The sequence below is a fragment of the Lonchura striata genome, chromosome 3, assembly GCF_046129695.1.
Source record: "Lonchura striata isolate bLonStr1 chromosome 3, bLonStr1.mat, whole genome shotgun sequence".
Taxonomy (NCBI): Eukaryota; Metazoa; Chordata; class Aves; order Passeriformes; family Estrildidae; genus Lonchura; species Lonchura striata.
Genome location: NC_134605.1, coordinates 68,472,767 through 68,499,071, shown reverse-complemented (window position 1 = coordinate 68,499,071; position 26,305 = coordinate 68,472,767). Strand labels below are relative to the sequence as shown.

General features: G+C 39.9%; 1 protein-coding gene and 1 long non-coding RNA gene across 2 annotated transcripts in view; one reads left to right on the top strand and one right to left on the bottom strand.

The window, feature by feature from the left end:
* REV3L (REV3 like, DNA directed polymerase zeta catalytic subunit) overlaps positions 1–18,095 on the bottom strand; it is a 114,559-nt gene extending 96,464 nt beyond the window's left edge. Inside the window, exon 1 of the mRNA XM_021555506.3 lies at positions 17,847–18,095. Coding sequence (XP_021411181.2) covers positions 17,847–17,985 — 139 coding nt within the window. The 5' untranslated portion in view covers positions 17,986–18,095. The remainder of the gene's footprint in view (positions 1–17,846) is intronic.
* Positions 18,096–18,505: 410 nt separating this feature from the next.
* On the top strand, positions 18,506–24,377 carry LOC110484656 (uncharacterized). The gene is made up of 2 exons (XR_002467790.3): positions 18,506–18,767; positions 24,254–24,377. It is a non-coding gene; the product is annotated as an uncharacterized LOC110484656 (long non-coding RNA).
* Positions 24,378–26,305: the final 1,928 nt, after the last annotated feature.

The window sequence follows — 26,305 nt, the reverse complement described above, 5'->3', positions numbered from 1 at the left end:
CAGGCATGCAAAACAGAAGAAACTGGAAGTACTGATAGCGAAGTTCAGGACAATGAAGAAAATGTTCTTATTTGCAATTAGGCCAAAAGGTGGAAACAGGACAATGTAGATTCAAATTATTCAGGTTAGATTACCAGTGCAGCACTGTGCCTGTTTATAAATCAATACTTTACTTCTAATTATATTTTTATAGATATTAGAAACATTTTCCAAAGCCTCACAGGAAACTGACAGAAGAAACAAAATCTGAACTCTAGCACCCTAGCCATGAGACTGCTCTTAGTTTTCCAGTGAGCATTCAAATAATTGGACAACTGGAAGAAATGGACCATAATCAGAATGAAAAATCTGTGCTTAAAAAATATTTTATATGACTGGGACCAACATGCTGTTGATTCTTTGGAATCCAAGTCAAGTAACTTGAATGTACTTATTTTACTTTTGATACAAAGTTAATCAACAGCAAAGCACTGACCCAGCAGAACTTCTCACACAGGTGACTGCTACATCATGGTATTAACAATTATGTCTGTGGACTGGGAAAACAACCTGAAGCCCTCCTGTTGAGAGAAAATATAATAATAAGTCATGTGCAAGCTTAAAGAAAATGTGACAATTAAAACTTCCAGGGCTCTAGCCTGTTCAAAGCTAAAAAACTTCCTCTTGAAAAACCAGAAAAGAATGGTGGCCCCAAACCACCAGAAGACCTTGAAATACAGAAACACAGGTAAAGTTATTTATTTTCTGTCTTGGCTTTGGCCAGAACAATAATTCACTGCTTTCACTGCAGTGTTTTTGCACAGTTCTAAAATCAATGTTCAAAACCTTTTAATTATATGTAGTATAAAGAGATTTTAATCGTCAGGAAAAAAACTTTAAGAGAAAAATCCCCTATGTTTCCAACTCTTTGATGACAAAGGCAGTCTTCCAAATAAGCATCATTTAAACCCTATGCCTGCAGGAAAATTGTTCCTCTGCCTTTACTGTTGCTATTCATAGTTCTCTAAGCAGCTACTAGTCCTGACCAGATGACTGCATCAAATTCAAACACTTCTGGCAGAGGCATGTTTATTATTTTCCAATAGGACTGCCTGCCAAGTTTCCCTGTCCAGGATTTTTTTTTTCTTAATAAAGGACCTATGTGAGCCAAACTATGTCAGGGACTATCCTTCAAGCAGTTCTTTCAGAAAGTGGAAGTGCACTATCATATATGTAGACTTACACTTGAATATGGTTCAAGAACATTAGGAAACACAGCATAGTCAAAACTTCAATTTTCAGAGCACAAAATGCTATGCTGTGAGTCTTGAAAATCACTTCTCAATAAAGAATCCTCAAAATCATTCTTAGCACATGATAAAAAAACCATAAACTTTAATGAAATGGGTCTTCCTTAATTCCCATCAAAATGCAATATTTTAATAAAACCTTCTGTTTAGTGACATTCCAAAATATGTATTCTACAATGTCTTGTATCCAGTCTATTGCTCATTAGATTGCTGTACAAATCTGCACAAAATACTATGGCATAAAGGCACAAATCTCATGAGGAATTCTTAGAAGCACTAGTGCATATCATTATCTTAAATAATGGTCTCGTGATTAAAATACTTAGTGGCATGAAAAGGAGGATGAATCCCACTTCAAATCTACCATGACCTTGTACAAAAGTCATTCAATCCCTCAGACTTGATTCTACATCTGTAATAACCAAATTAATAATTGATTAAACATCTTAAAGGACAAAGTCATCCACTAACCACATACACGGCATTCAGAGAAAAAAGCAATTTATGTATGTGATAAACACTCAAAATCCACTCTTTGCAGGAGTTGAATTAAAAGAAAGAAAATTCAAATGTCTTTGCAAAGATTCTGCACATTACTTTCAGCTTTCAATCTGAGCATAATTCTGCAAGGCCAACTTGAAGGAAATATTATCTTGCAATAGTTGAATCCAATTGAAAATAACTGTAATATGTAAATGTACGAAGTAATGACCAAATAACAGCGATACTGCTTAAACGGGCAGTGGTTTGATATGGTAAGTACTTTGATTTATCTTGCTATTACCAGGTTTTCAAGTCTTGATGTATAAAATTCTGTTTAGGATGTAAACTGGGAAGCTGTGGCAGAGACAAAAACCTTAAGATATGACTACATGAAAAATAGCAGTCACTTCAAAATTATGGTCAAAAAGAACTAAAAACTTAACCTCATACACAAATCACAAATGAGACTGTGGGTTTTCTTTATTCTCTCCTACAAGTAAGCAACTACCAGTGACAATTATGCATTAAAAAACCCCACAGGACTCCAATTACTGGTTCTAAATAAAAACATCTGCAGCACATTTCTATTAAAACAACCAACCAACCAAAAAACTGTAAGAATGGAATTCCTAGAGACAGCCAGAAATATATTAGATGTATAGGAACTGTGATTCTTAGATACTACTGAAAAATCAAGTTATATCAACCAGATCATCTACTGACAAATTTTCTTGTACCCAACTGATGAATTGTCCACTGAAATCTTGATGTCTCACGTATTAAGAAACTTTTAAAACAAAGAAAGATCTAACACATGGTTTCTTACAACAGTGGTGTGTTAACAAAAAAAGTCTGCAAATGTGACATTTGTTTGGACACATCGATTCTGTTATTGTGGCTGCCACTGTTCAATAGCTGGGGATCAAGAATTCCATTAACAAACAATTACAGAACATAAATATTTGCCTCACTGAAAAAGGTGCAAGCCATTTCTAAATATATATTAATTATAATAATAATCTACTGCATTTCTTTTTTTTTTTTTTTTCTTTCATTTGAAATTTTCACAATGGCAATTTTGAGTCTTAATTCAATCCAAAATTTCTTTTGTTTCACTTTATTTCTCTGGAAAAGATCACTCCATTTTCATCACATTCTTTACTAATAGCACAAAACATCTGTTTGCCCTCTTTTTTTTTTAACATATTTTTTAACTGCTTGAGCAAATTCTAATACAAAACTACAACAATTCCAACTATTCTTGTCAGGAGTAAAGCCTTTTGTTTATTAATGGGCCTATGCAGAAATACCACTAAACCTCAAGACAGGTGATCTTTAGAAGCCTTTTTAAAGCTAAACACTTCAACACACAACTTGGTAATGAGAGAAAATGATGTCCCGTTGCAACTGAATTTCTTTTCAAATGTGACTGAAATTCCTGAATAGCAAAAGCGCTTTTGACCCCACAGTGCAACTACAAAAATGGTCAAAGAGCAGCAATTTTCACTACAGATGTGACCTATGCTTCATGACTTCAGAACTAAACTTGAACTAACTCATAAAAGCAGAAATTACCTCAGGCCAGATTTACTTCTGACTTCAGGATGAGTATATATAGATGCTATTTTCCAGAAAAACAAATAATTCATGCAGTTGGCACCTTGTCCTTTCACATGGCTAGCCGCCAGTGTCAGTTTGGAGATTTCCTTGTTCTCAATGTTGCAGCTACTAGAACATATGTAGATTTTTAAAAATCCACTTTACTCATTGGTCCTTTTAAAGATTTTACACAGAATTTAAAGGATAAAGAGCTACAAGGAAAAAAAGAAACATTTTACTTTAAAAAGTAGCTGATTAGTACTCAAATAGTAATAACAACTAGGACTTGATTGTTTATTCCTTGGCTGGAACACTGGAAAGAATTTCTGGAATTGCAATTAAGGTTCAATTCACTACAACTATGAAAAGCACAACATGCCTTCTCTTTCACCAGCACTCTAGGTTTCACAGAAAGAAGTAACAAAGTGACACTGAGAGATTCTGGGTGGCACCAGTAACAATAATATTTAAGAATGTTTAGAAAACCAACACACACAAAAAAAAAGAACTGCCATCACTTCCACAGAAGTTTACCAGAAGTCATTTATTTTGTATCGATGACAATATAATCCTTAATTAAAAATGTCATCCTTGAACTGATTTCTAAACAATGTTTTCCCAAACATTTGAATTCTCCCTAGAAAAATTCACACTAACAAATGAAACACACACTTCGAACTATAAAGACATGGGACTGCTATCATATCCAATCACTCTGGTATTGACACAAAGATTTAGTGAACGCATTTCCCTATCACATATTCCTTCTCTACTCTTCTGAAAATGCTAAGAAAATGAAGGGCATCAATACAACAGCTGGAAAGTTTTCCAAATATTACTTAAATGTAAAAAAAAAAAAAGAAAAAATGAAAAATTAATAATATCTAATTTAAACGTGCAAAATTTCGTTCAAAACTGTATTCATAACATTTGTAACTGCTATACGAGGTTCTACTCAGTCAAAAAGACTATGGTTCTGGGTGTGCACTTAAATACAATTTAGAGACATTGAAGAGCTCAGATTATATTCAGAGTAGCAGAATATATCTGATTACATTACATCTAGTTGCCTTAAGGAATGGCTGGTATCTGTAACAGAACAGTTCACATTTGAAGAAATAAAGAAACCATTTTAATACGGAAAAAAACAGTATAGATGGAAAAAAGTTGAAATTCGTTCATTAATGAAGATGGAATGGACTTTGAATTCTCAAGGATTTTTTTTTCCTCTTTTTTCTTCATCTGTTTCTCCTCCTGTTATCCTCACAGGAATATGCCACCTCTAGTACTAGAAGTATCCTCTTGTACTGTTCTGATGAACCCAAACAGCACACTTCTGCAAAGCTTCAGTGTGTGCAGTAATTCAGAACACAGCCAGTAGAAAATCATCTGCCTTTCTCAGTTACTCATTACAGCATCAATATGCAGCTCACAAAACAGTCTGAAGCTGTAGTTATTTTCAGCTCTAGAACAGCTGAAACCTCAATTACACTGTGCTAACAATGAACCCAATTACTTGAGGACAACAGATTGAGTCGACCTTCATCAAAAAAACAGAATACCAAGAACACCCTGCAAAAGCCTCCTCAGCTCAGCAAGCATGAGTTGAATGAGTCCTTTCCCCTCTCTCTTGTCTCTTCCCTGAAATTCTAAGTGATTGTCTAGATTAAAAGCACTAAAAAATAACCACACATGACCATTCACTTGTCATAACACAAGCCAAACAAAATCAGAAGGTTTCAGAAAGCAATAGTTATTCACTGTTATGGTTACTGTATCAAATTCTGGGACTAAGAAACTCTTGTTCAATACTGCACACAATAAAACATTTTAAATCATTAGCTAAATATAGAAGAGAGAAAATGCAAACCACTGGATTGGAAACTCATCAAGTTATCTGATGTAGAGATTCAACTGTATGGTCAAGTTTTTAAGTTTCAACTGATGCCTTCTGAAAAGCAGCTGTAACAATACACAAGTTTTGTACTACTGTTTTATACACAAGTTTTGTACTACTGTTTTAAGCATTACATATGCTTCTCCTGACCCTTGTATGCCAAATTATGAATCTTCAGACAATAAAAGCACTGCCATACAATCTTAAGTCACCAGGTTTTCTCCTAAATCAGTTTCTTACTCCTGTTTCTCTGGCCAGTTCCACTCTTAATCTACTGTTATTTTTCCACCACCATTTTATCTCCACAACTTTACTGCCAAACACATAATCTTCAGCCTCTCACCATTACATGTTCTGCTGTCAAAATACCAAATACCAAGTCATTGGGTACTACAAGTAAAAAATGCAGTTACTCATCCTTTAAAAAGTAAAATTGAAATATTCACTGTAATTAAATGGCTTACTATGAGTCAGATGGCTACAGAAGCAAATTACTAATAAACATAAAACACTGCATTGCTAGTGGTTTCCATAAGAGGAAAACATTCTGAAAAGGTCAAAGATTAACCTGGAAAATACAAGATATTACTATGGTTTTCTTAATCAATATATCAAACTTACACAACATAAGTTTCTTGTGGAAGTAACCCAGTAACATAACAAACAGGCTACAAGAAGCCCATTGGCACCAAAGAAGAGATAATCAGGTTGAAGAAATGTGTTGTTTTTCACAGCATTTGTGTTTTTGTTCTGTTTCTGAAACCTGCTACATATGCACCTAAGATTATGCAGGCCCACCTATCTTACTCAGCCAGCAAGAGATGCATTTTTTTTTGCACCCATCACAGCAAAATCTGGCTTGAAGTCTGGCTGGTTTTAGTTTATTTCTCTTGATACACTGGGAAGATGAACACCAGATATTTATTTGTTTTATTCACATTTTCCTTTGACCTAAAAATAATATAAATTTTCAAGAAAGTAGGCAATACAAAAGGTGTTCACAAACTGTATAGCACTGATGAGAATACTGTAGCTCTTCACTATGTTCTACACCTCTTGGACAGTTCTCAGCCAGGGTACTTTGTTTTTCTCTCTTCCACTGCACCTTATGCAGTAATAAACCTTATGCAACATCTCATGTACCTCCAGCCACAAGTCCAGAGATAAATTTCAGGGGACCAGTCAGCCCCATGAGCCAAAGCAAGCAAATCCAAAAGGGAGAAGCCCTAGATAACTGGTCCCTGTTACTGCAACTCCAACATCAATATTTTCCACAATCTTGGCTCTCAGCACTCTCCTGCCTCCAACCTCCCCCACCCCACAGCTCACCTCACATGCTATACGTATTCCTTTCTGATCCCAGGCTTCCTTTCAACACATCCTACCCTTCCCTTGTTTTTCCATTCAGGATATCCCTCCTACTAAATTCCACTTCAAAATAATGACTTAACAATATTGCCATGCCATCTGTTTTTATAACATACCATTCTTTCTACACCTTTTAACGCCCCATTTATATAGAACATAACTTTTCTGGAGTGAGGACTACCCCACTATCATCTGTACCCTGCCTGAGACAACTGGTTTTGATTCTTAAATCTTTCATCTTTAATATTGCAGTGGTTAAAAGTGACTATTTATTTCCTTGATTAGATTTCAAACTGCTGGCATAAGAACACAAATTCACCAAAACCTGACATGCTGGCACAATCTGTAAATGCTTAGCAGTACTTTATTCTGTTCTTCCCATCTATCTGAAAGTGTCTTGATGGGTTTTTTCTGGGTTTTTTTTTGGCTTGTCTTGTGGATTTTTTAATGCATCAGACTGAAAACAGGATTCTGTACTGTAAAGACACTAAATTAATTTCTGCATGGGAATTGCAGGTTTACAAATGTACATGTCAATGCACAATTCCTCAAGAATGGTACATCAAAAAAATCACCACCAACAAAAAAACACAACCTAAAAAAAACAGAAAAAAGAATGACCTGAATTACCATGGCATAAATGTACAACATACGTCACTCTTCTGAAGTATGAGAAACACGGGACAATTTAAAACTGTATTTCCAATACAGAACACCTTTATAGTCACATGATGACTTATATTTAGCTATTTTACAAAATTCTCTCGTTTTCTGTCAGGTAAAACATACCATCAAAACCCAGAAAATCCAGATCCAGGATTTATTAATGTTACACAGTCATAACATATCCAAGATATTTATAGAGGTTTTATAAATGCTACAAAACAAATCTTGCTGTAATCAGAATTGAGATGCAGTGCTTATACTTTCATCTCATAGGATGGCATGTTAAAGAAAGAAGGGACAACAAGACAAACACTGGAGATATCTAAAACAGATTTGACTGTTATGCAGCAAGGAATGAAATTTAAGTGTGGAGAAGCAGCCTTGCAATAATGGATCACAGAGGCCAGTCATTGTACTTTAGTACACATGTGTACTTTAGAGGTCAAAATTCAGGTCAATGTTGTTCAACATCTTCATTAAGGACCTAGACATTGAACAGGTGTACCTCAGCAAGTTTGCATATGATAAAATCTGGAGGAGTGCCTTACACACCAGAGGGTCATGCTGACATTCATAACCGGCTGAAGAAATAGGAAGAACTCCATCAAGCCCCACATGGAGAAATGAAAAGTCTTAACCAGGGGAGGGGCTGGAGGCAGACTGTCTGGAAAGCAGCTGATAAAAAGGACCCAGGGTCCTAAATGTAAACAAGCAGCCACAAATAAGGCCAAAGAGTGTCCTGAGCAACATTAGGAAGAGTAACACCAGCAGGTTGAGGTGTTTCTCCTCTACTCAGCATTGGTGGGATGCATCCTGGAGTGGGATGCAGTCTGGGTTTTCCAGCACTATACATGGACATACTGGAGTCAGGCCATAAAGACAATTAAGGACTGGGAACACTGGACATACAAGGGAAGGCTGAGTAAGTCAGGATTTTGTAGCCTCAGGAAGACAAAGTGGGAAGATCTTATTGATGTGTATAGGAAGTACTAAAGAAGAGTGAGTCTGATTTCTCAGTGTCACTCAATGAATGGACAAGAAGCAATGAGCATAAACTAAAACACAAGAAACTTTAAAAAAAGTCTGGTGGTTTTCTTTATTTGTTTGGTTTGGTGTGTTGTGAGTGTGGTCAAACACTGCAAGTCACTTAGATTGTGGCATTTTCTAGAAAGTCCTGCTTTGTGCATGGTGCTTGGACTAACCAGACAATCTCCAGAGATGTCCCCTTCTGACATGAACATTAATCTGAGAGTGAAAACACACTTCTAATGTAAGAAATAGATAAACAGGTCATCCCCAGTAAAGATGGCTAAGTGTCAGTTCCACAAAGCTAATTCAAACACCTCAAACACTAAAATATTTGATACCATAGATTCATTTTACCTCAGCATAAGAACCTGCCTGTAGTCTCTTCTGATTTCCTACAGACAGCAAAATAGGTTTCACTGATTACAAATGTGAATGCCACAAATCCATCTGCTTAATGATCAATGGACAAAGACATATAAAAACATAAAGAATGATTCATCAAGTATTTTGTAACATTTTAGCTAGCTTAAATATGTAACTTTTCTAAAAAAAATACAGAAGTTTCTGTACCAAAAACTCCAGAAAATAGCCCTGTAATCTGGTTAATAAGCATAATAGGGGTGGTAGAAATAAAAATTTGTTCATTATTGATTTGAAGGCAGTACCTGCCAACATGAGGGCTGACTCAGTTTCCAATTCTCACTGCTTAATAAGATCTGTGCTATGCAGAAACCCACCTAGGTAGTTTCAAACACAAAATGAAAGACTCATTATACATCTCATTATATAAAACTCGGAAAACTTCTATTGTAAACCTCCCCTGAGGTGTAGTGTCAGGTATTATGGATTAGGTGCAACATTCCACAGTCCTTTCAATATTCATACTGAGTACCACATGTTGATATTGCTCCTAAAATAGGACACACAACTTTTCTGTGGTAAACACTGGTTTAGTCAGCAAACAGCACAGAGGCACAACCTGAATATAAATAAGCAGGGCTGCTCCTACTTTTTCTCTAATTTTTAGGAAAAAAACATGTCACTAAAAGACAAACACAGGTTAGCAATGGCCTCTGTACTGAATATTCTCTTTTCTTCCTCTTTCCAAATCTTAATCAGTTTTCACCAACACCAAAACCTTCCAGTAAGCCGTAGGGCAATCAGCTTAAAGACAGCAACCTTTCCACATCCTCTGAATGCAACTGTGCTTACCTGGAAACACAAACAGGCTGTACAGAGCACCTGGATACTCACTACTGACAAGAGTAACCTCTGTAATCACAGAATGGTTGAGGTTAGAAGAGACCTCTGGAGGTCACCTGGACCAATTTCCCTGCCCAAGCAGGGCCACCTAGAGCTGGCTGCCCAGGACCACAGCCCAAGAACTTTTAGTGCCTCCAAGGACGATGACTCCCCAGCCTGAAACCAGAGAAGGCATGTACATATACACAAAAGTAACATAACATGAACTCATAAACATGCAGTCAACATGACAGACTGCAAATATATGAGTTGGGGAAGAAGCTCTCTGAAATGGCTGTCTGCATACTGATCACAGGAAGGCTGCAACATACAGACATCAAATGGTTCCTTAATAAGCCATATGGCTCAGCCCAGCCAGCAAGTGTGAAGTTTTATTTAAATGCCCTGCCAAAAAATACACAAACTTCTGCATACCTTATAACTCCCCTGCAATAAAAAGCAGCTCTTGAAAGAAAAGAGCCTTAACAAACATGCATGAATGAAGCCTATGCAAGAAGTGACATTTCACACAGTCCTTATATCTGGTACAAACTTTTCTGGTATTTGTTGAGGTTCTTGTATATTTTGGGCTCTATTCTTAGTCTTAACTGTATCACTGGCAGAAAAATACTGCCTGTTTGCAAGTTCACATACTTGATTATTCCACTGTATTCTTCAGAATTATTAGTTTCACCAGAATACATATAGGTATTGGAAATAATAGTGTGATTACGTGTAACTATACATATTTCACAGCAGATCTTTGCAATCAATCCCTGGCCCTTATTAACCAAGCCTATGCCTTAACATTATAATTGTTACCACAACTGTAACTTTGGTCAACATATAAAAGAACCTTAATTTACTGTTCACATTATTTTGTTATTGGGCAGTGTAGTAGCAGAAATAACACTGCTTGTAGACACCAGCTTCTTCACTGTACTAACAGTTCTGCTATTTATTTGATGTGGGACCCTTTTCTTTACACAAGTATACCTTGCTGTCTGTCAAGAACATGCTCCTGAAATGTGAGATAATTCAATATAGTGAAACAATTTTCCCCACAGAATAAATGTGATGCAGAGGAGATATATGCAGGAACTTAAAAAATGCACACAACTGTAACATAAAGGAGCAGACAGTGAAGAAAAGGCAAAGAAGCAAGTTCATCAGTCATCATCTCAATATCCAGTGATGACAGACCAGGAGGCTGAGATACTGGCTTTGCAATAGCTGGAGATAACAGAGCCTCTTTCAGGTGTAATTAAAGAAGAAAAAAAATTTTCAACTTCTAATTGTCCTGAGATTTTGATGAGCAGGTCTTCTGTGACATGAGACTGAATCTTTAGTGACTCTGTCCAATCATTATTAAAAATTTTAGCTGCTTCATCTGTGTGATAGAACATTGACTATAAATCTTTTAGTATGAGTGTTCATATTGCCTCCTTCCAAATGGTTATATGTTCACCATCATGCTTCTCAAAGGTCCACTGAACACAGAGGTCAATCAAGTCAACCAAGGGTAAAGGACAAAACCAAGGTAATGACAACAGTTAGTAGTAGCAGAGGGTATTATTATATGATCAATACTGAAACTCTGAATATGAGAGACTGAGAAGAAATTGATAGCATGGTATTATCACACCTGCTTCCTTCTTTCAGAGATTTATCTTGTCTACTCAGACTGCAAAAATTACTAAGCAGGAGCTGTTTCTCACTGAGTGTTTACACATCATCTCATCCTGCCAACCTCAGTTGTGATATGCATGTGCTTCTCTGGTAAAATTAAGACAGACAACTATTTTCAGACTAGTGTGCTATTTTGAGGAGGTTCATTTTACACACTGAAAAAGAATATATTTCAACCAGCAGCTGAAAAGCACCCTTAAGAAATATGTAACAGAACTGGAAATTATAGCTGAGATAGATAAGCTCCTGGTCTACTTCCAGGGACACTAATCGTAAAAACCAATCCCAGATTCAATATAGATGCAACTACTTTGTGGGACCCTTTGAAGTCTGCAGCTGATTGAGTTCTAAGCATATAGGGTCAGTTATGCATGTATTTTTTCCACTGAATTACATCAGCACAAAAATATTCATTGACTTGACCAAGAGGTACTCTACAATAGGAAGCAAAATATTGGTTAAGAACCTAGTATCTGGATTCTATTTAGAACATTAATTTTTTCACAGTATTAAAAAGTTTATTTAAGAAACAGAATTTTAGTGAGTTGTATACAGGCAAGTATGAAACTGGCTACTTAAGTTCCATACTAGTGAAGCAGAATCTCAGTTTATTCAGACAGCCTCTGATGCTCAAAAAACTCAGCAGGCCATCTATACAAAGGATGTAACAAATGCCTCTTAAAAAAAAAAAAAAAAAAAACCCAAACAAAAAAACCAACAAAAAAATCCAGAAGGTTCTTAAAAAAAACCAACCAAACCCCGCAACCCCACCAAACCCCCATCTCCACCAAAATCCAACAATTTAGAAATTTTAAACTTTTAATACATGAGACATTTTTTCAAACAGTTCTTCAGAAGTATGAGAAGCCTGTCAGTGCAAGATGCAGAAATGTTATGCTGGAAGTGAAGCTAAACTGTACAACACAAAAATCTTTTAGCCCATGCTGTAGCCCACAAAACAACCCTTTATCAAGAGTTGCACCCTGCTATGTTTTGGGAAAGGCTGTAGAAATGTAATGCAAAGGCACAAGCCTCACCACAATGGCTATATCCTCATTTGCATCCTCTCACTGTGAAGCCACAGAAGAAAGTGGAAGTCTTAGCAAGAAGTAGTACCGGCTTCTGGGAAACAGAATATGGGAAGTAGCAGCAACTGGAACGATGCTCATCTGTGAACACTAAACTAAAGAAGCTACAGGGAATGACCACTATGGGGGACAGTGTATGAAATGGTAGTGAAAATGGGGAGAGGAAAAGTTCATCATGAGGTGAGTGTGGAAAGCAGCAAGATCCTGCAATGAATTCAGTCCTTCTCAAATGAGCAATAACAAGAGTACAGAAAGATACAGACACTGGATGGGATCAGATATACAGCCTAGCCAGGTCAGTGAAGGGGGAAAGGGGAGGGGGAAGAACAGAAGAAAGAAGATAAGCAGGCCCCTTCACTGAGTCATACCAGAGCTACTGCTGCTGGAAGGGAGCCAGATTTTAGCTGGAGCTTTTGCCTCTGCTTTTCTTCCCCCCTCTCAGAAAACCAAGAACTGAAAGCACCAAACTTAGATGTCTACCTGAAATACACTCAGATTTTGCTGACTGTAAGCCCCTACTCTGTATTACATTTAGCCTCAGAAAAACTTGTAATCAGAAACATACAAGAGTAACTTAAAAACATTTTTTTTGACTGGGTTTATATGCCCTGAGTAAGATTCTTTCTTGGATCAGCAATTTCATAATGTAAAATACAAAACCCCTGCAAACAAGACAAATACATAAAGAGGCAGTTGAGGACAGCAGTTATATTACTCCTCAAATGACACACTGCTTTTTCCTATGTAAATTCCTAATCTGCCTTCTCCAAATGCCCTCCTGTCAACTGAACACTCATTTTTCAGCCTAACATCCTTCAAAAGCAATTTAAAAATGTGAACCTATTTTTGTAAAATTTATCACATAACAGCCTCAAATCACACTCACATCAAAATGAATTTTTTTTTTGCTAATATTTCAATTATCTGTTTGGCCATACTCATCATCACACACCAACAGGTATTTCCTATGTGGTTTATGAGTGGTATACTCAGCTACTTGTGCTCATCTTGTTATGTGAAGTGATAATTTAGCAAGCTCAACGTGCTTATTAATGTCTCTTCTAAAATGACACCCAGTTCATCTAGTCTCCCTGATTTTTTTTATGAATGGATTTACGGCTTGGTTCTTTCTCAGCTGAATAAGCACCTGACAGAAACACTTAACTGAGCATTCACGTACATGTTCTGAAGTGGTCACTGAAATCTTGAGGACAGATTCCAAGAGCTTGAAATAGACAAGAACTGGTCAGAAACAAAACAAAGCTTGAATACCCCCATACACCACAACAGACCTCACAGTAAATAAATCTTCACGGTACCAGCTAAATGGAAGCAGATGAGATAGCAATCTTCTTCTGAGACCATCTAAATTTAATATAGATTTGGAATGAGGCTTAGGGTGACTTACAGTGCTTGATTTGCAACGATTCAGAAAAAGGATTTGAAAGAAGGCTAAGTAAGTTTGTGGCTACACTCAACTGGGAGGAGCTGCTGACTCCCTCAAGGGCAGACAGGCCCTGCAGAGAGACCTTGACAAATAGGTGAGATGGGCAACCATCCACCACAAGAGGTTTAACAAGGTCAAGCGCTGGATTCTGCACCAGGGATGGAGCAATCCTGGTTCTGTCTCTAGATGAGGAAAAAAGGAGGTGGAGAGCAGCAGTGCAGATAGGGACCTGGGGGTTCCGGACAACAGGAAATTGAACAAGAGTCATTAAGCTATTAGAAAGCATCCAAAGGAGGGCCACAGGGATGGTGAAAGGTCCTGACGGGAAGCCACATGGGAAGCAACAGAGATCTGCTTGGTCTGTTCAGCCTGGAGGAGACTGAGGGGAGACCTCACTGCAGTCTTATATCTTCCTTATGAAGGAGGTGCAGGTACAGATCTCTTCACCCTCGTGACCAGTGATAGGATTCGAGGAAGTGGCATGAAGCTGCATTGAGGAAGGTTTAGGTTTGGTATCAGGAAAAAGGTTTTCCTTGCCTAGGAACAGGTTCCCTAGGTAAGTGGTTGCAGCACCAAGCCTGACAGAGTTCAGGAAGAATTTGGACAACACGCTCAGGCACACAGTGTGACTCTTGGAGTGTCCTGCACAGGGCCAGGAGTTGGACTCGATGATCCTGATGGGTCCCTTCCAACACAGCTTTCATGATCCAATGACTAAGATCTATCGAATTTACCTCTTCCCAAACAAAACTATACACTTATGATTACAGATATGTCTTACCTTAAATATATCTATGTTGAAGCTATAAATTCAGGTATTTATGTGGTTGCAAAAATCTTAACAAGATTCAGATTAGCAACAGGAATGACAATTCAAGAATTGACAATTCAGTAACAGCAAAATAAATGTTCATTATGATTTCACTCTAAACAATTTTTCAGTTTTTTTCTATTTTTATAAAGAGCATTTACAAAAGTACTAGTTAGCAGACCATACTGCCTGAGAATAGAATGTGACTTTGTTTCATACTTGAGCATTACCTAGTGAATTAAAACCTATTATTTTTATGTAAAAGCAGCAATATTATGAGACTCCCTTAGAGATACAAACACTGGTGTATCAGATAATATCTATTCTCTTGTACAATAAAGCATGAATTCAACACTGCTTTCATTGTATTACCACCATGGCAGTGTTGCAGCATTTCTGAAATTATACTTTTGTCCACATCACTATGTCAACAGACATGCCAGTCTGCTTAAACAGCTAAAACTGAATGAAATGGCTCAATCAGCTCACTTTACCTTTTGCTACTGTAATCAGAATTTTACTCTTTATTTCACAAAATAGCAGAATATAGCAGGCAGATCTTTTGGCTTAAAGAAAATTTTGATTCCTCGTCTTTCAAGTTCTCACTATGCAAAGATATAGGACATCAAGACAGAATTTGCATAGTCTTACCAAATACAAGATTTCTTCCTCAAAAGACATAAAGAAGTTGTCAAATGTTATTGCCAGCGCAGTCTATTCTAGAAGCTGATCCTTCCATTACTCTTAATTAAAAGTCTGGCTTTTTCTTCTCCCAACCACAAGCCATTTTCATTTTATAGATTGTACCAGTAAACCTTTACAAGTTATTGAGTCCTAGATTACATAAAAACCTTCAAAGGTAACACTGGCAATCCCTGTCATTCTCACACTTCACTGAGTGCAGAAGATGGGGCAGCAAGAACAGGTGCGTGCCTTCAGGACCACTGTCCTTAGTTGCTGGTGGACATAAGGATACAGCAGTGCCAAACGTTTGACTTTCTGAACGTCTGCATAAGCCACTGCCACATTCCAATCAAACCCCCTTCACTCAGCAGGCGACATTTGGAGTCTGTTCTGAACCTGACTCCCAATTACCTGCATAGCTTGGGCACACAGCTATAAACACACTAAGAGTCGTGCAAAGTTAATCATGATAGAGGTGGAACAGCCAATACAGCCATAATAGGTTGCTGCCATGCAGGAAACAAGGCAACTGAGTACCTTTCCTGGAGGCAAGGCACACACATTAAACCCAATGAGAAAGGATTGCTCCCACACAGACCAACTCAAGTGAAGAAAAGCATCACACTGCCTGTAAGACAAACAATAAGGACATCCCATTGTCTTAGACAGTATGCTAAAAGTTGTTTTCACTATTTCTTTTTCCTCAAAGAAAATGTCGGTGCAGATGTAAGTGATTACACTTCACTTTAAATTTCAGCTTTCAAGAAATAGCCTGAAAATCACTGTCAGAGTACTTCTGACAAGGAGTGCTTAGGTCCAACACCTCTGAAGAGGGAGAATTACACGTCTGCTTTTCTAAAAAGGAAAAAAAAAATGATGCAGAGATGCAGTAAGAAGCTCATGAAGCTTAATAGCAAACATTACTAAAGGTACAAAACATAAAAAAATTTAAAAGTTTAAAAAGGAAATAAATAGGATAGACAAGTAACACTGCTTTTGCAGACTCTAGTGAATTGTTTCTCTAACAAAGACAAATTAGAAACACTTCTATTATGCAAACTGACACTAAAGTTTATGGTTGGGGAAGCCAGGGATTTCCTACAGTATTCCTAATAGCTGGACAACTAAACTACTTCACTGTTTACTTTATGATGCCACATTCATGATATGGCATAGCCTAAACATTTTCTTAAAAGCAAATAAGCCTTAATGAGTTAACCACATGCATGCACAAAAATCCTGCTACCTGCCAACAACCTCAGGCTCCACATTCTTTAATCATGAAATAGTTACTCCTGCCATTACATAAATATTATTACATAATATCTCCTTTGTATGCAGAATTAGAGCTACAATAAAATAGGTCCCACTATTTCAATGTTGTATCTATTAATCCCACTCATTCACTTAATAATTTGGAGCTGTAGTTGCATCAGAACACAACAGCTTGAATATGTCACATTCCTCTGTGCTTAAACAGAGAAGACAGTTAATTCTGGATTAAAAAAAAAAAAAAAAAACCAAGCTGACAAAAAATACAACAAAATAACTGCTCTACTATAATAACTGCCTGAAGGGAAAGACACCTCTGCTATGCTCTTTTATTACATGTTTTTTGTCTTGAATAAGATTTATTGTATGTGCATCAATAGATAATTTTCACCGAGCCAGTCAATAAAATATGTAGAAATACCTTAATTCCCAAGGTCAGTATTACACAGCGTTAAGTGTAGAGATCACAGGCAATGATGCTTACTATGTCGAGTATCTCAAAAGCCAAGGGTTTTTTCCAATTTAATATTTAACGTATGGGCAAACTACAATACATATAAAATTAATTTTCCTAAGTATTTACTTTGTTAGAATTTGTTCTGAGAATGTATTGTCTGCATTGGTCAGAAACACATCTGAGACGCGGGACGGCTGTAGGCACAAGGCCACACGGCGAAGAGGCAGTGAAGTGGCATGTGACATTCGGGAGTCTCGGGGGCAACATGTGGCCGGCGCTCAGGACGCTCCTCTCTGCAGTGCAGCACCGGTGCCTCCGGCCGCGCGCGATCCGTGCCGCGACACGAGCCCGCACTTCCCAAGTGCCGCACAAGTCCCGCTTGTGCCCGCGCTCAGCGGCTTCCCCTCGTCCGCTCGCCCTCTCGCAGCGAGAGCTCCCGGCAAGGGCAGGAGAGCGGCGGTGGGCACCGGGAGCGAGGGCGGCACGGGCCGCTCCCGGTGTTTGCACAGCCGCGCGGCTCTCCCGGGGCAGCCCCGCACAAAGCCCCGGCGGCCCGCAGCCCCCGCGGCCACCGGCGGGCGCGGTGCGGCACCCGGGGCAGGTCCCCGCTCCTCGCCGCTGCCCTGCCGCCGCCGCGGCCGCCGCTGGCAGGTGAGACGCGCCGCAGCGGCGGCGCCGGGCGCGGAGAGGGGGGGCGCGACCCAGCCACAAAGAGCGGGAGCGGAGTGGGCGGCGGCGGGGCCGGCGCCAGCGCGACCCGCGGCGCCGCAGCGGGGGGACGTCCCCTCCCGCCCGTCGGTGGCGGCGGCGGGGGTCATCCCTTACCTGCAGGGGTGGCGCCGAAGACTCTCACGACGGGCACCCGTTTGGCCGGGGCCTCTCGGAAGCGGGACTGGCAGGGGTCCAGGCCGGGCAGCGGGCTGCCCATGTAGTAGTCGGCAGTCACGATCCGCACTGAGAACATGTTTGTTGGCCGCCGCCGAGGCACCAGCACAGCACCGAGCGAGCGAGCGCGGAGCGAGCGCGGAGCGAGCGCGGAGCCCGCACGGCTCCCCCCGCCCGCCGCCGCCGCCGCCGCCGCCGCAGCGAGCGCGCGCGCGAGCGCAGCACTCCCCGCGCCTGCCGTTCCTCGCCCGCCCGCGGGAGCGCGCGCAGCCCCGCGCGCGCCTTGTCTGTGTCTCTGCTCCCCCCGCCCGACGCCGCCGCTCTGGGCGCGTGCGCGGCGGCGCGCCCCCCCGCGCGCTCCTACAGCCCGTGCGGCCGCGCGCCCCTCAGGGACAGCGCGGGCTCGTGCCCCGCGGACGCCCCGGCGGCGACGGCGGCGCCCCGGCCCCGGGCTGCAGCTGCTGTTGCCATGATGATGTCGTCACGGATGCAACCACTGGGAGGATGGGGACGGGGGCGGACGGGCCATGTGTTGGGGGGGAAAGGGGCTCAACGAGCGGAGGAGGTGTCCGTCACTCCCGACACGCACGCGCGCTCCCCCGCTCCCACCTTTCGGTTGGGCTCGGCAGGCTGGGCGGGAGCGCGCGTGGGAGCGGGGGAAAAAATCTTTGTATCGCCTCCCCTGGTGGCGAGGGACGAGGCAGGGAGGGAGAGAGGGACGGCCTCGGTGATTCGGCGATCGGCCGCGCGGGCTGGGGGTGAGGCTGCGGAATCCCGAGCCGCGGATGGGGCGGGAGAGGCAGCGCTGCCGGAACACGACGGGGTTAAGCTGGGTCGACCGCCATTTTGAATGGCGGGGAGGTGAGTCTCCCCACGCCGCAGGGGCCAGCCAAAAAGAAAAAAAACACCCTAAGAAGATGAGGGCGAGGACGGGGACGGGACCGGGAGGAGGGGATGGGGCGCCCGCGCGCCGTCGGGCTGTGAGGGTGAGCGCGCGGCGCGGAGGGGGCGGGGCCGGGGCTGCGGAGGGCCGGCGGCGATTGGCGGCGGGGCCGGGCGCGCGGAGGGGGCGGGGCCGGGGCTGCGGAGGGCCGGCGGCGATTGGCGGCGGGGCCGGGCGCGCGGAGGGGGCGGGGCCGGGGCTGCGGAGGGCCGGCGGCGATTGGCGGCGGGGCCGGGCGCGCGGAGGGGGCGGGCGGGGCCGGGCGCGCTGCGGCGGAGCGGCGGGGGCGGGGTCGCGTCCCGCGTCCCCGCGGGCGGCTCGGCCCCGCAGCGGCCGCGTCCCCCCATCGCTCCTGCTGCCTCCTCCTCCTCCTCCTCCGCCCTTTATGAGCGCTTACTTTGCGGTTTGCAGCGCTCTCGTGCAGGTTTTTATTGAAAACCATAAAACAGGATTGACTTTAGGCTGAGGCGCTGAAAAAACCTTGTGTTTAGGTTTAAGGTTCCTGTTGCAATCTCTTTGTCTGAGAGCTGCAGATCCGGGGGTAAAAACCCCCAAACATAGCAAATATCCAAAGAGTTTGTGGAGTGGGAGATGAGCCAGTTAAAAGGCCAAATGCTCTCAAACGCGCTCAGAGTGATGCTGATACATGTGCGTGCAGGACTGGATGATATGAGACAAATGTGCAAATCTATAAAACCTGACAAACGTCCAATATGTAGAACACGTGTTTTGCATTTGCTTACATGTGTTTCGGGTTTAGATTTGAACAAAAGACAGGTCAGGCAGTTGCTACCCTTCATTTTTTCATTGTAATGAACAGGAAGCTTGCCTGTCTACTCAAGGGTAACTGGTTTCCTACTCTTTCTTTGTAAGCTGTTTATTTTCTCTAGCTCACATCTGTTTTCCTCCTTAAACTCATTTTTATGTGAACAGAAAAAGAAAATCCAACTGCCTAGTGATCAAGAAATCTTGTGTTAGAGAAGTGGTTAAAATAGGGTTAAAATCCAAATTATTTTCATTGTATCTAAAGAATAACTGAGCTACAGCTTCAGTTTTTGACAATGGTTTACATCTGCAAAGCTAATATTTGGAAAACCTTTGGAACTGCAAAAATACTCTTATGAATACTTAGATTTCACAAAGGCTGATAAATCACTAGGAGCTTACTGGTGGGGCATGTTAACAAACAGCATCTCTAACTGTTGTTATTTCAATACATTTTGTACTGCTCCCTCACTAATCCAGTTCCTTAATTTTCTGTAGAACTTTGGTAGCGACAGTAACAGTTCTTGTGTTACTCCATTCCATGCTCTGTTTTCTTTCTGTTCACATGATCTTCTTAACTTGCTGAGCAATGTGTCTTCCCACCACTGTGCATTTCACTGACAGGTTAATATCTTTGAACACTGGCAGATGTGGTCTGATGTCTGCATGAGCTGAAGGTAGATCAGCAGTCCTCCTCTGTGCTGGGGTGTACCAGTCCACTGCTGTATTTTGTCATCTGCACAGGCAGGAGAACATGATGTTGTATCTGTCCCTCCACTGGGCTGGTGGATAAACCAAAACATTTGCCACCGGTGGATTCTGGTTTCTCCTAAATGAGTGTGGTGTGTGAGATGTAGCACAAGTTCATACCTGGGAGTCCTGCTGAAGAGAAACAGTTGCCCACAGTAAAACAGTGTAGACAGCTGAGATAACTAACTTCTTGGAAGCATAAAGCAGGATTTGCTAAAGCATGTAATGCAGAGTCTTCTATTTAAAATTACAGCATTTTTTATGTTGTTTATTAAATCTGGGAGAACCGTGTTTTGAAATCAGAAAGAAAAATTGATCCCTAACCTAGAGCCAGTTTCTTGTTCATATGAGGTATTAATTTGATTTCTGAAAATGTTGAATGTTACTCAGAAAAAAAAAAAAAAAAGGAAGTATCCTTTTTGAAAAATATCCTTTTTGATATAAATAGTGTAATCCACGTGTACATTAGACCTGTGCAGACACTTTTGTGGAACTTGCATGCTTTCTGAGTGGTGCCTTTTCAGTTTCCCTAGTTTCCTGCAGCTCACTTCTGCTTTCAGTTTTGTCTTGCAGTCAAGTCAGTAGGTTTGTCTGCAGGGTTGCACCAAGGTAAGACTGTATTTTCAGTAAAGGTTTGAGTCAGCGCTGTCACAGGAGGTCCCCTGCCCTCCTCCTCATGTCAGTGCAAACATTTGAATAGCTGCACAAGAAACTTGACTTGGAAAATGAGCCAGATAAAAGCAATCCCACTAAGAAATATGGGTTAGTTTTAACCTCACTCAGGTCCTTGATCTGCTTCATTATGTAGGGGTGTGAAAACCTGTGCTTGCACAGAGGAGGAGGCAGTGCAGGGACTGAGATTGAGCAGCAGAAATAAAGAGCACTTCTTCCAGAAAGCTTGGTTTGTGATGGTTTTAAGTTGTTGAAGTCTGAAAATTGGTTTAACCCTTTCAATAGATGACAGACACAAAATCTCTTTCTAGGTTTCCTACATTTCAATTTGTGTGTCAGTATTTGTTTTTAGGAGTTGTTTTATTTGTTGTTCACTCACACATGTGTTATGCATATATGATATACAAATTTTCTTATAGTTTACACTTCATTACCTGAAAATGCTGCTTGCCTAGGGTGTCAGTAATTGTAAAAGGAAACATCCTTGTAAACAGCACTACCACTAATTTTCTCTGGTACCTCCAAACACTGTATGTTCTCTCTCTTAAGGTTTCAAGCCATTTTCTGTTACAAAGCAAGTCACCCCCTTTCTCTGTTCCTCTAGTTGCTAAGCAGCAGCTGTTCTCCCCATTAGCCAGCCAAGTATTTGCATGAAAATAATCACTCTTGAATATATAACTGGTTCTAATCATGCACAGCTAAACAGCTGTACAATCAAAATTTGAGTATTAATAGTATTATTTATCAGCATAACTGATGGCTGTCTTTTAAGTCATAATTTCTCCATAGAGTAAAATCAATAAAGGTTTGCCCTGTTTTCTAAAACAAAAGACATGTCAGTTTTTATTTTTGTTTAATGCCTACTTTGTAGCTACTTAAAAAAACTGGTCACAAAATGATATCTGCAGTTCACAAAAAATTATAAATGCAAATATAAATAGACACATGTAGTGACTACACATGATGGAGGCCAAGGGAAAATCCACATTTTCAAATATCTATTTTATAGTAGCCGAGTGCAACAAAATTTGATGATAAGAGTTTAGACTATACACAAAGGTAAAATTTCCAGCAGTACATCTTAACTTCAAAACCCACTTTGTCAGTCATGTTTGAGTTCCTGTTGATTTCAAGGATGTTCAGTGTTTCTGAGGTCTGTGATCTAAAATCTTGGAGTCAGGGGCCTCTCAGTCAGGGGATTTATCCAAGCTGTTATTTCAGAATGAGAGCTGAGTTGGGCTCATGTTCTTGGGTGCTGTTTTTGCAGGTGACATAAACACAGTTTCTGCAGGGAGAAAACCTGGACGCATGGATAAAGAGTGATATGTGATCTATCCAGTTGGTATCCCGGCCTAGACAGTCAGACTGTTTGCATTACACAGGAAGGTTATTTTCCAGTGTGGCCCCACTGCCTAAGTGAATGAAGAAGATATAAATCTTCGTGCTGAAATATGTAGTGCTGTGCTGTATAGCTCTGCCCTGCCAGATGCATACTTGTTTTGTCATGTGTGACAGTCCATAGTCTTTTTAGACTCTGAGGCTCTGTACACACCCAGTGCAAGAAATCCTCATTTCAGGGTTCTGACAAGCCTTGCTTACACTCCAGGTAGTTAAACCCACTAAAGCCAAAATGTGAAGCAATACCATGCATGTGCATCAGACCAACTGAAAGTCAGTTACTCTCTGGATATTACTGGATATAAATCTAAAGACAGTGTATGAACAGCAAGGAATTAAGCAACCTGTGAATACCGAACTGCCTCAAAGTGGCTCTTAGGCTGCTGAATTAATTTGTAGGGGTAACAGTATTTTGGAAAAAATGCTTAAGATCCTAATTAATGACATGTATTTGTTTGTTTTAATTCTCAGTTACTAGCTACAGGCTAGGCAGTAGGCTCTGAGGTGTAGTCAGTGGGATTACTATCAGTGTTTTGTCCCTGGAAACCTGATGAGACAATGAAACTAGGTCTCAATTATGAAAATATTAGAAGTATCAAAAAAGTCTTCTAGCAAGGACTCTTAATAAACCTCTCAGGGCAAGAACAGTGCCATGTGATTGGAAAATCACAAATGTGCTTGAATGAGAGTCCATGGGCATTGTATGGAACATAGGAAATTAATTATGACATAGGATATGCAAAGGCATAGAGGTAAAAAAAAGATATATATATTTGGTGTAGAAACATTAAATTCTTTTTGGATAACTGTGTATTTTTAAAATAAAATAATTATTTTCCAAAATTAAATCAATTTCACAAAATCATCAAGACTGAAAGAGACATTCAGGATCAGCCAGTCCAACTGTCATCCAAGCACCAGCATAATCAGATTTAATCTGTGTTTCATATAAAGATTCAGTATAGTGTCATATGAGAAAAAAGGAAGATGCATAGCATAAAGAATCACTGATGAGAAGTTCTGGTGGATTGTTTTGAGAGAAGGACTATAAAACTGGAAGTTGGGTCCAGGTGGAGTCTGCCCATTTAATGCCTTTAATAGAGTCCTAGTTAGCATATAAATAGAAGTTGCTAATAACCTTAAATTTGAAGGAGACAGATAAGATCTAAAACTTTGGAGTTAAGAAAGAAGAAAAAAATATTTAAGCCAAAGAACACTCTCAATGTAGAATGACTAGACATAAACTGGAAATGAACTTTCCATGAAAGAAAGTTTCTATCGAATGGACAGATGGATTTCTTCTCTCAGTGAAAGCAGCAGGACAGAGCATATTTGTAAATTTTACTATGGAGATTGATGAGATTATGGAAAAGGTTATATGATGTTTGCTGGTTATTGCACATGACTGCACCTGATTATCAAAATTCTAGAAGGACTGCATGTATATCCCTGAACATTTTAATAAAGGGTTCCTCTAATCAATGCAGACACTTTCGCCATTAGGATAAATGAGTTCTCATCATCATTGTACAAAACCCATTGTGTACCATGAAGATGGTACAGCTTTCTGTTTCAAAAAATCTGGACAGCAGTGTAAAAGACAACCCTTCCAACATATGTTGTGGCCTTATGTATATGTTCCTATCTGTAAATGAGTTGTATGTACAAACTCATATATATAATCTTTATATGAAAATGCAAACTACCTTTGACCATTTTTGTTTCCTGTTTCCATTTAGCAATTTATATTTCAAATGGTTTTCATTGAAAGTTATGCTTTTCTTTGGTTTTTTTTAATATTTTTTTCTAATATTTTCAGGTCTTGCTGTTGCCCTGTATCAGAAAACCCTACTGCTGAATGTGCCTACAGGAAAATGCATAAGTATTCAAGAAAATTATATAAATTTAAGCATAAAACTTAATAAATAAATAATGTGTAATAATGTAGGACTATGCCACTTTTTTAAAAAATTGAGAAAGTGTAGTTAATTGAGAAGCAGCATATGCATTATGTAAGAAAAGGCCCAGTAAACACTTAATTGTAAAGATGAGATTTCTGATCTGCTCTTAGCTGACAGAATTCTATATGTCAAGAAGTGATTGTGGTTCCCTTCCATGCTTGGAAAATGACCTATTGTCAAGACTGAAATAATTACAGGATTGCATAAGGAATTCACTTTAGTGTAACAAGAGCACACATTGTTGAGAAGCAGTTAACAGTATAGCATTAAGTGGTATTTAGAGATTGCATATATGACAGTGAGAATTTCATAGATGAAATTTAATTAAGATGAACTGATTAAGTCTTAGATAATTGAGGGATAGTGCTAGAGTTGTTTGCATTGCTGAACCAGCGTAATTTAAAGACCTTTTGCCTATTGCTTTGCACTAATGACTGTATAAGTGGGGAATGGACTCAAAAGAGAAAACAGTGTGTAATGACATATAACATTTGAGCATTACTACTATTCTGGGAAATGGTATGTTCAACAGAGTTACTGGCAAGTAGTGGAGTATACAAAGAAAAGTGGTTGAACATTTGAATAACTTTTAAAAAAATCAAAGTAATAGGTTTATTTTTACAGGAAGAGCTACCAATCCCTCCGTACTCTGAAATTTCTGTTCCACACAATGCAGCTCAGGTAGATGATTGTAAGAATTGCTTTTAAACAGGCAAGTGAAACATAATTTTTAATATTCTAGTTTTTATGAATAGCTGAAGCATTTAGTTGAAAGTCTCCATTGAGAAATATGTCTGGTGTGAAAACCGTTAGCTCAAATGGTTCAAATAATAAGTAATTAGAAGGATGTCATAATGGAAAATTTTCAAGTACTATAACTGCCAAAAGCCCTATCATTCTTCTATAACTTCTGTAGCCAAATACACATGAGAATGTGGTTATTATTTGAATTTTTGTTGTTTTAAAATGGGAAATGGGTTTCTGTGAATGAATCACAGAAATGGGGCTGGATGGTAAGGAGTGAAAGCCATTTAATTTTAGATGCTCCATTTTTTTCTGCCATGTAGTCTGACTTATGGGAGGCATTCCTCGTTCATGCATCAGACAAAGTGAAAGAAGCCCCAGCACATATGTAGATCACAAACAGCCATCTGTTATTCAGAAGGAAAGAGGAATGTTGCTATAAGAGTAAACTTAAAATGTTTTAAGATTAACTTAGAGATGGCAGAGCTCCATTAAATATTTTGTCCATCTCTGTTGGTCGCTGTCATATATGAATGTATACATTATACTGAAGCTTCAGATGCCTGCTATATTTTTTTCTGTTAGGACAATTACCTCTAGTTTAGAATTCAGTATATGCTTTCTCTGAGTTCCTAAATAAGTATATATATAAGCTTTTATCACCTCAAATAATTATTTTTCCTTTTGGGGTTTATTCCTTTGAAGTAATTTTCCTGATCAAACTGAATGTTAAGAAAAAAGCATTTTGAACTTTTTACTTGCTTAGCTTAAGCTAAGTAAAGTAACATTTGTTTAGGCTTGTAACATTTCCTTTTGATTCTTTCCAGCTCCTAAAGAATTTTTATTATTTTTATGTGAATTCCATCCAATTTGCATAGATCTTTCTTGTAATATGCCTAGAACACATTTGTGATTTCCAGACATGGTTGTAAAGAGTGTGGATGAAGCATTTATATTTTATGTCCGGGCTACTGTATGACCTCCATTTGTAGGGCAGAATTAATTACTTGGGAGTATTGATGTTTGGTCCACCACCAGGTTTGAAGGACTGTGTTGGCTGTCCACAAATAAAGTGCTGCACAGTCTGCTTACAGCTATGTTAGACAAACCATTACCTTCCTGCTCCAGGATACACTGCTTCCAAGTATGCCACCCAAATCTAAATT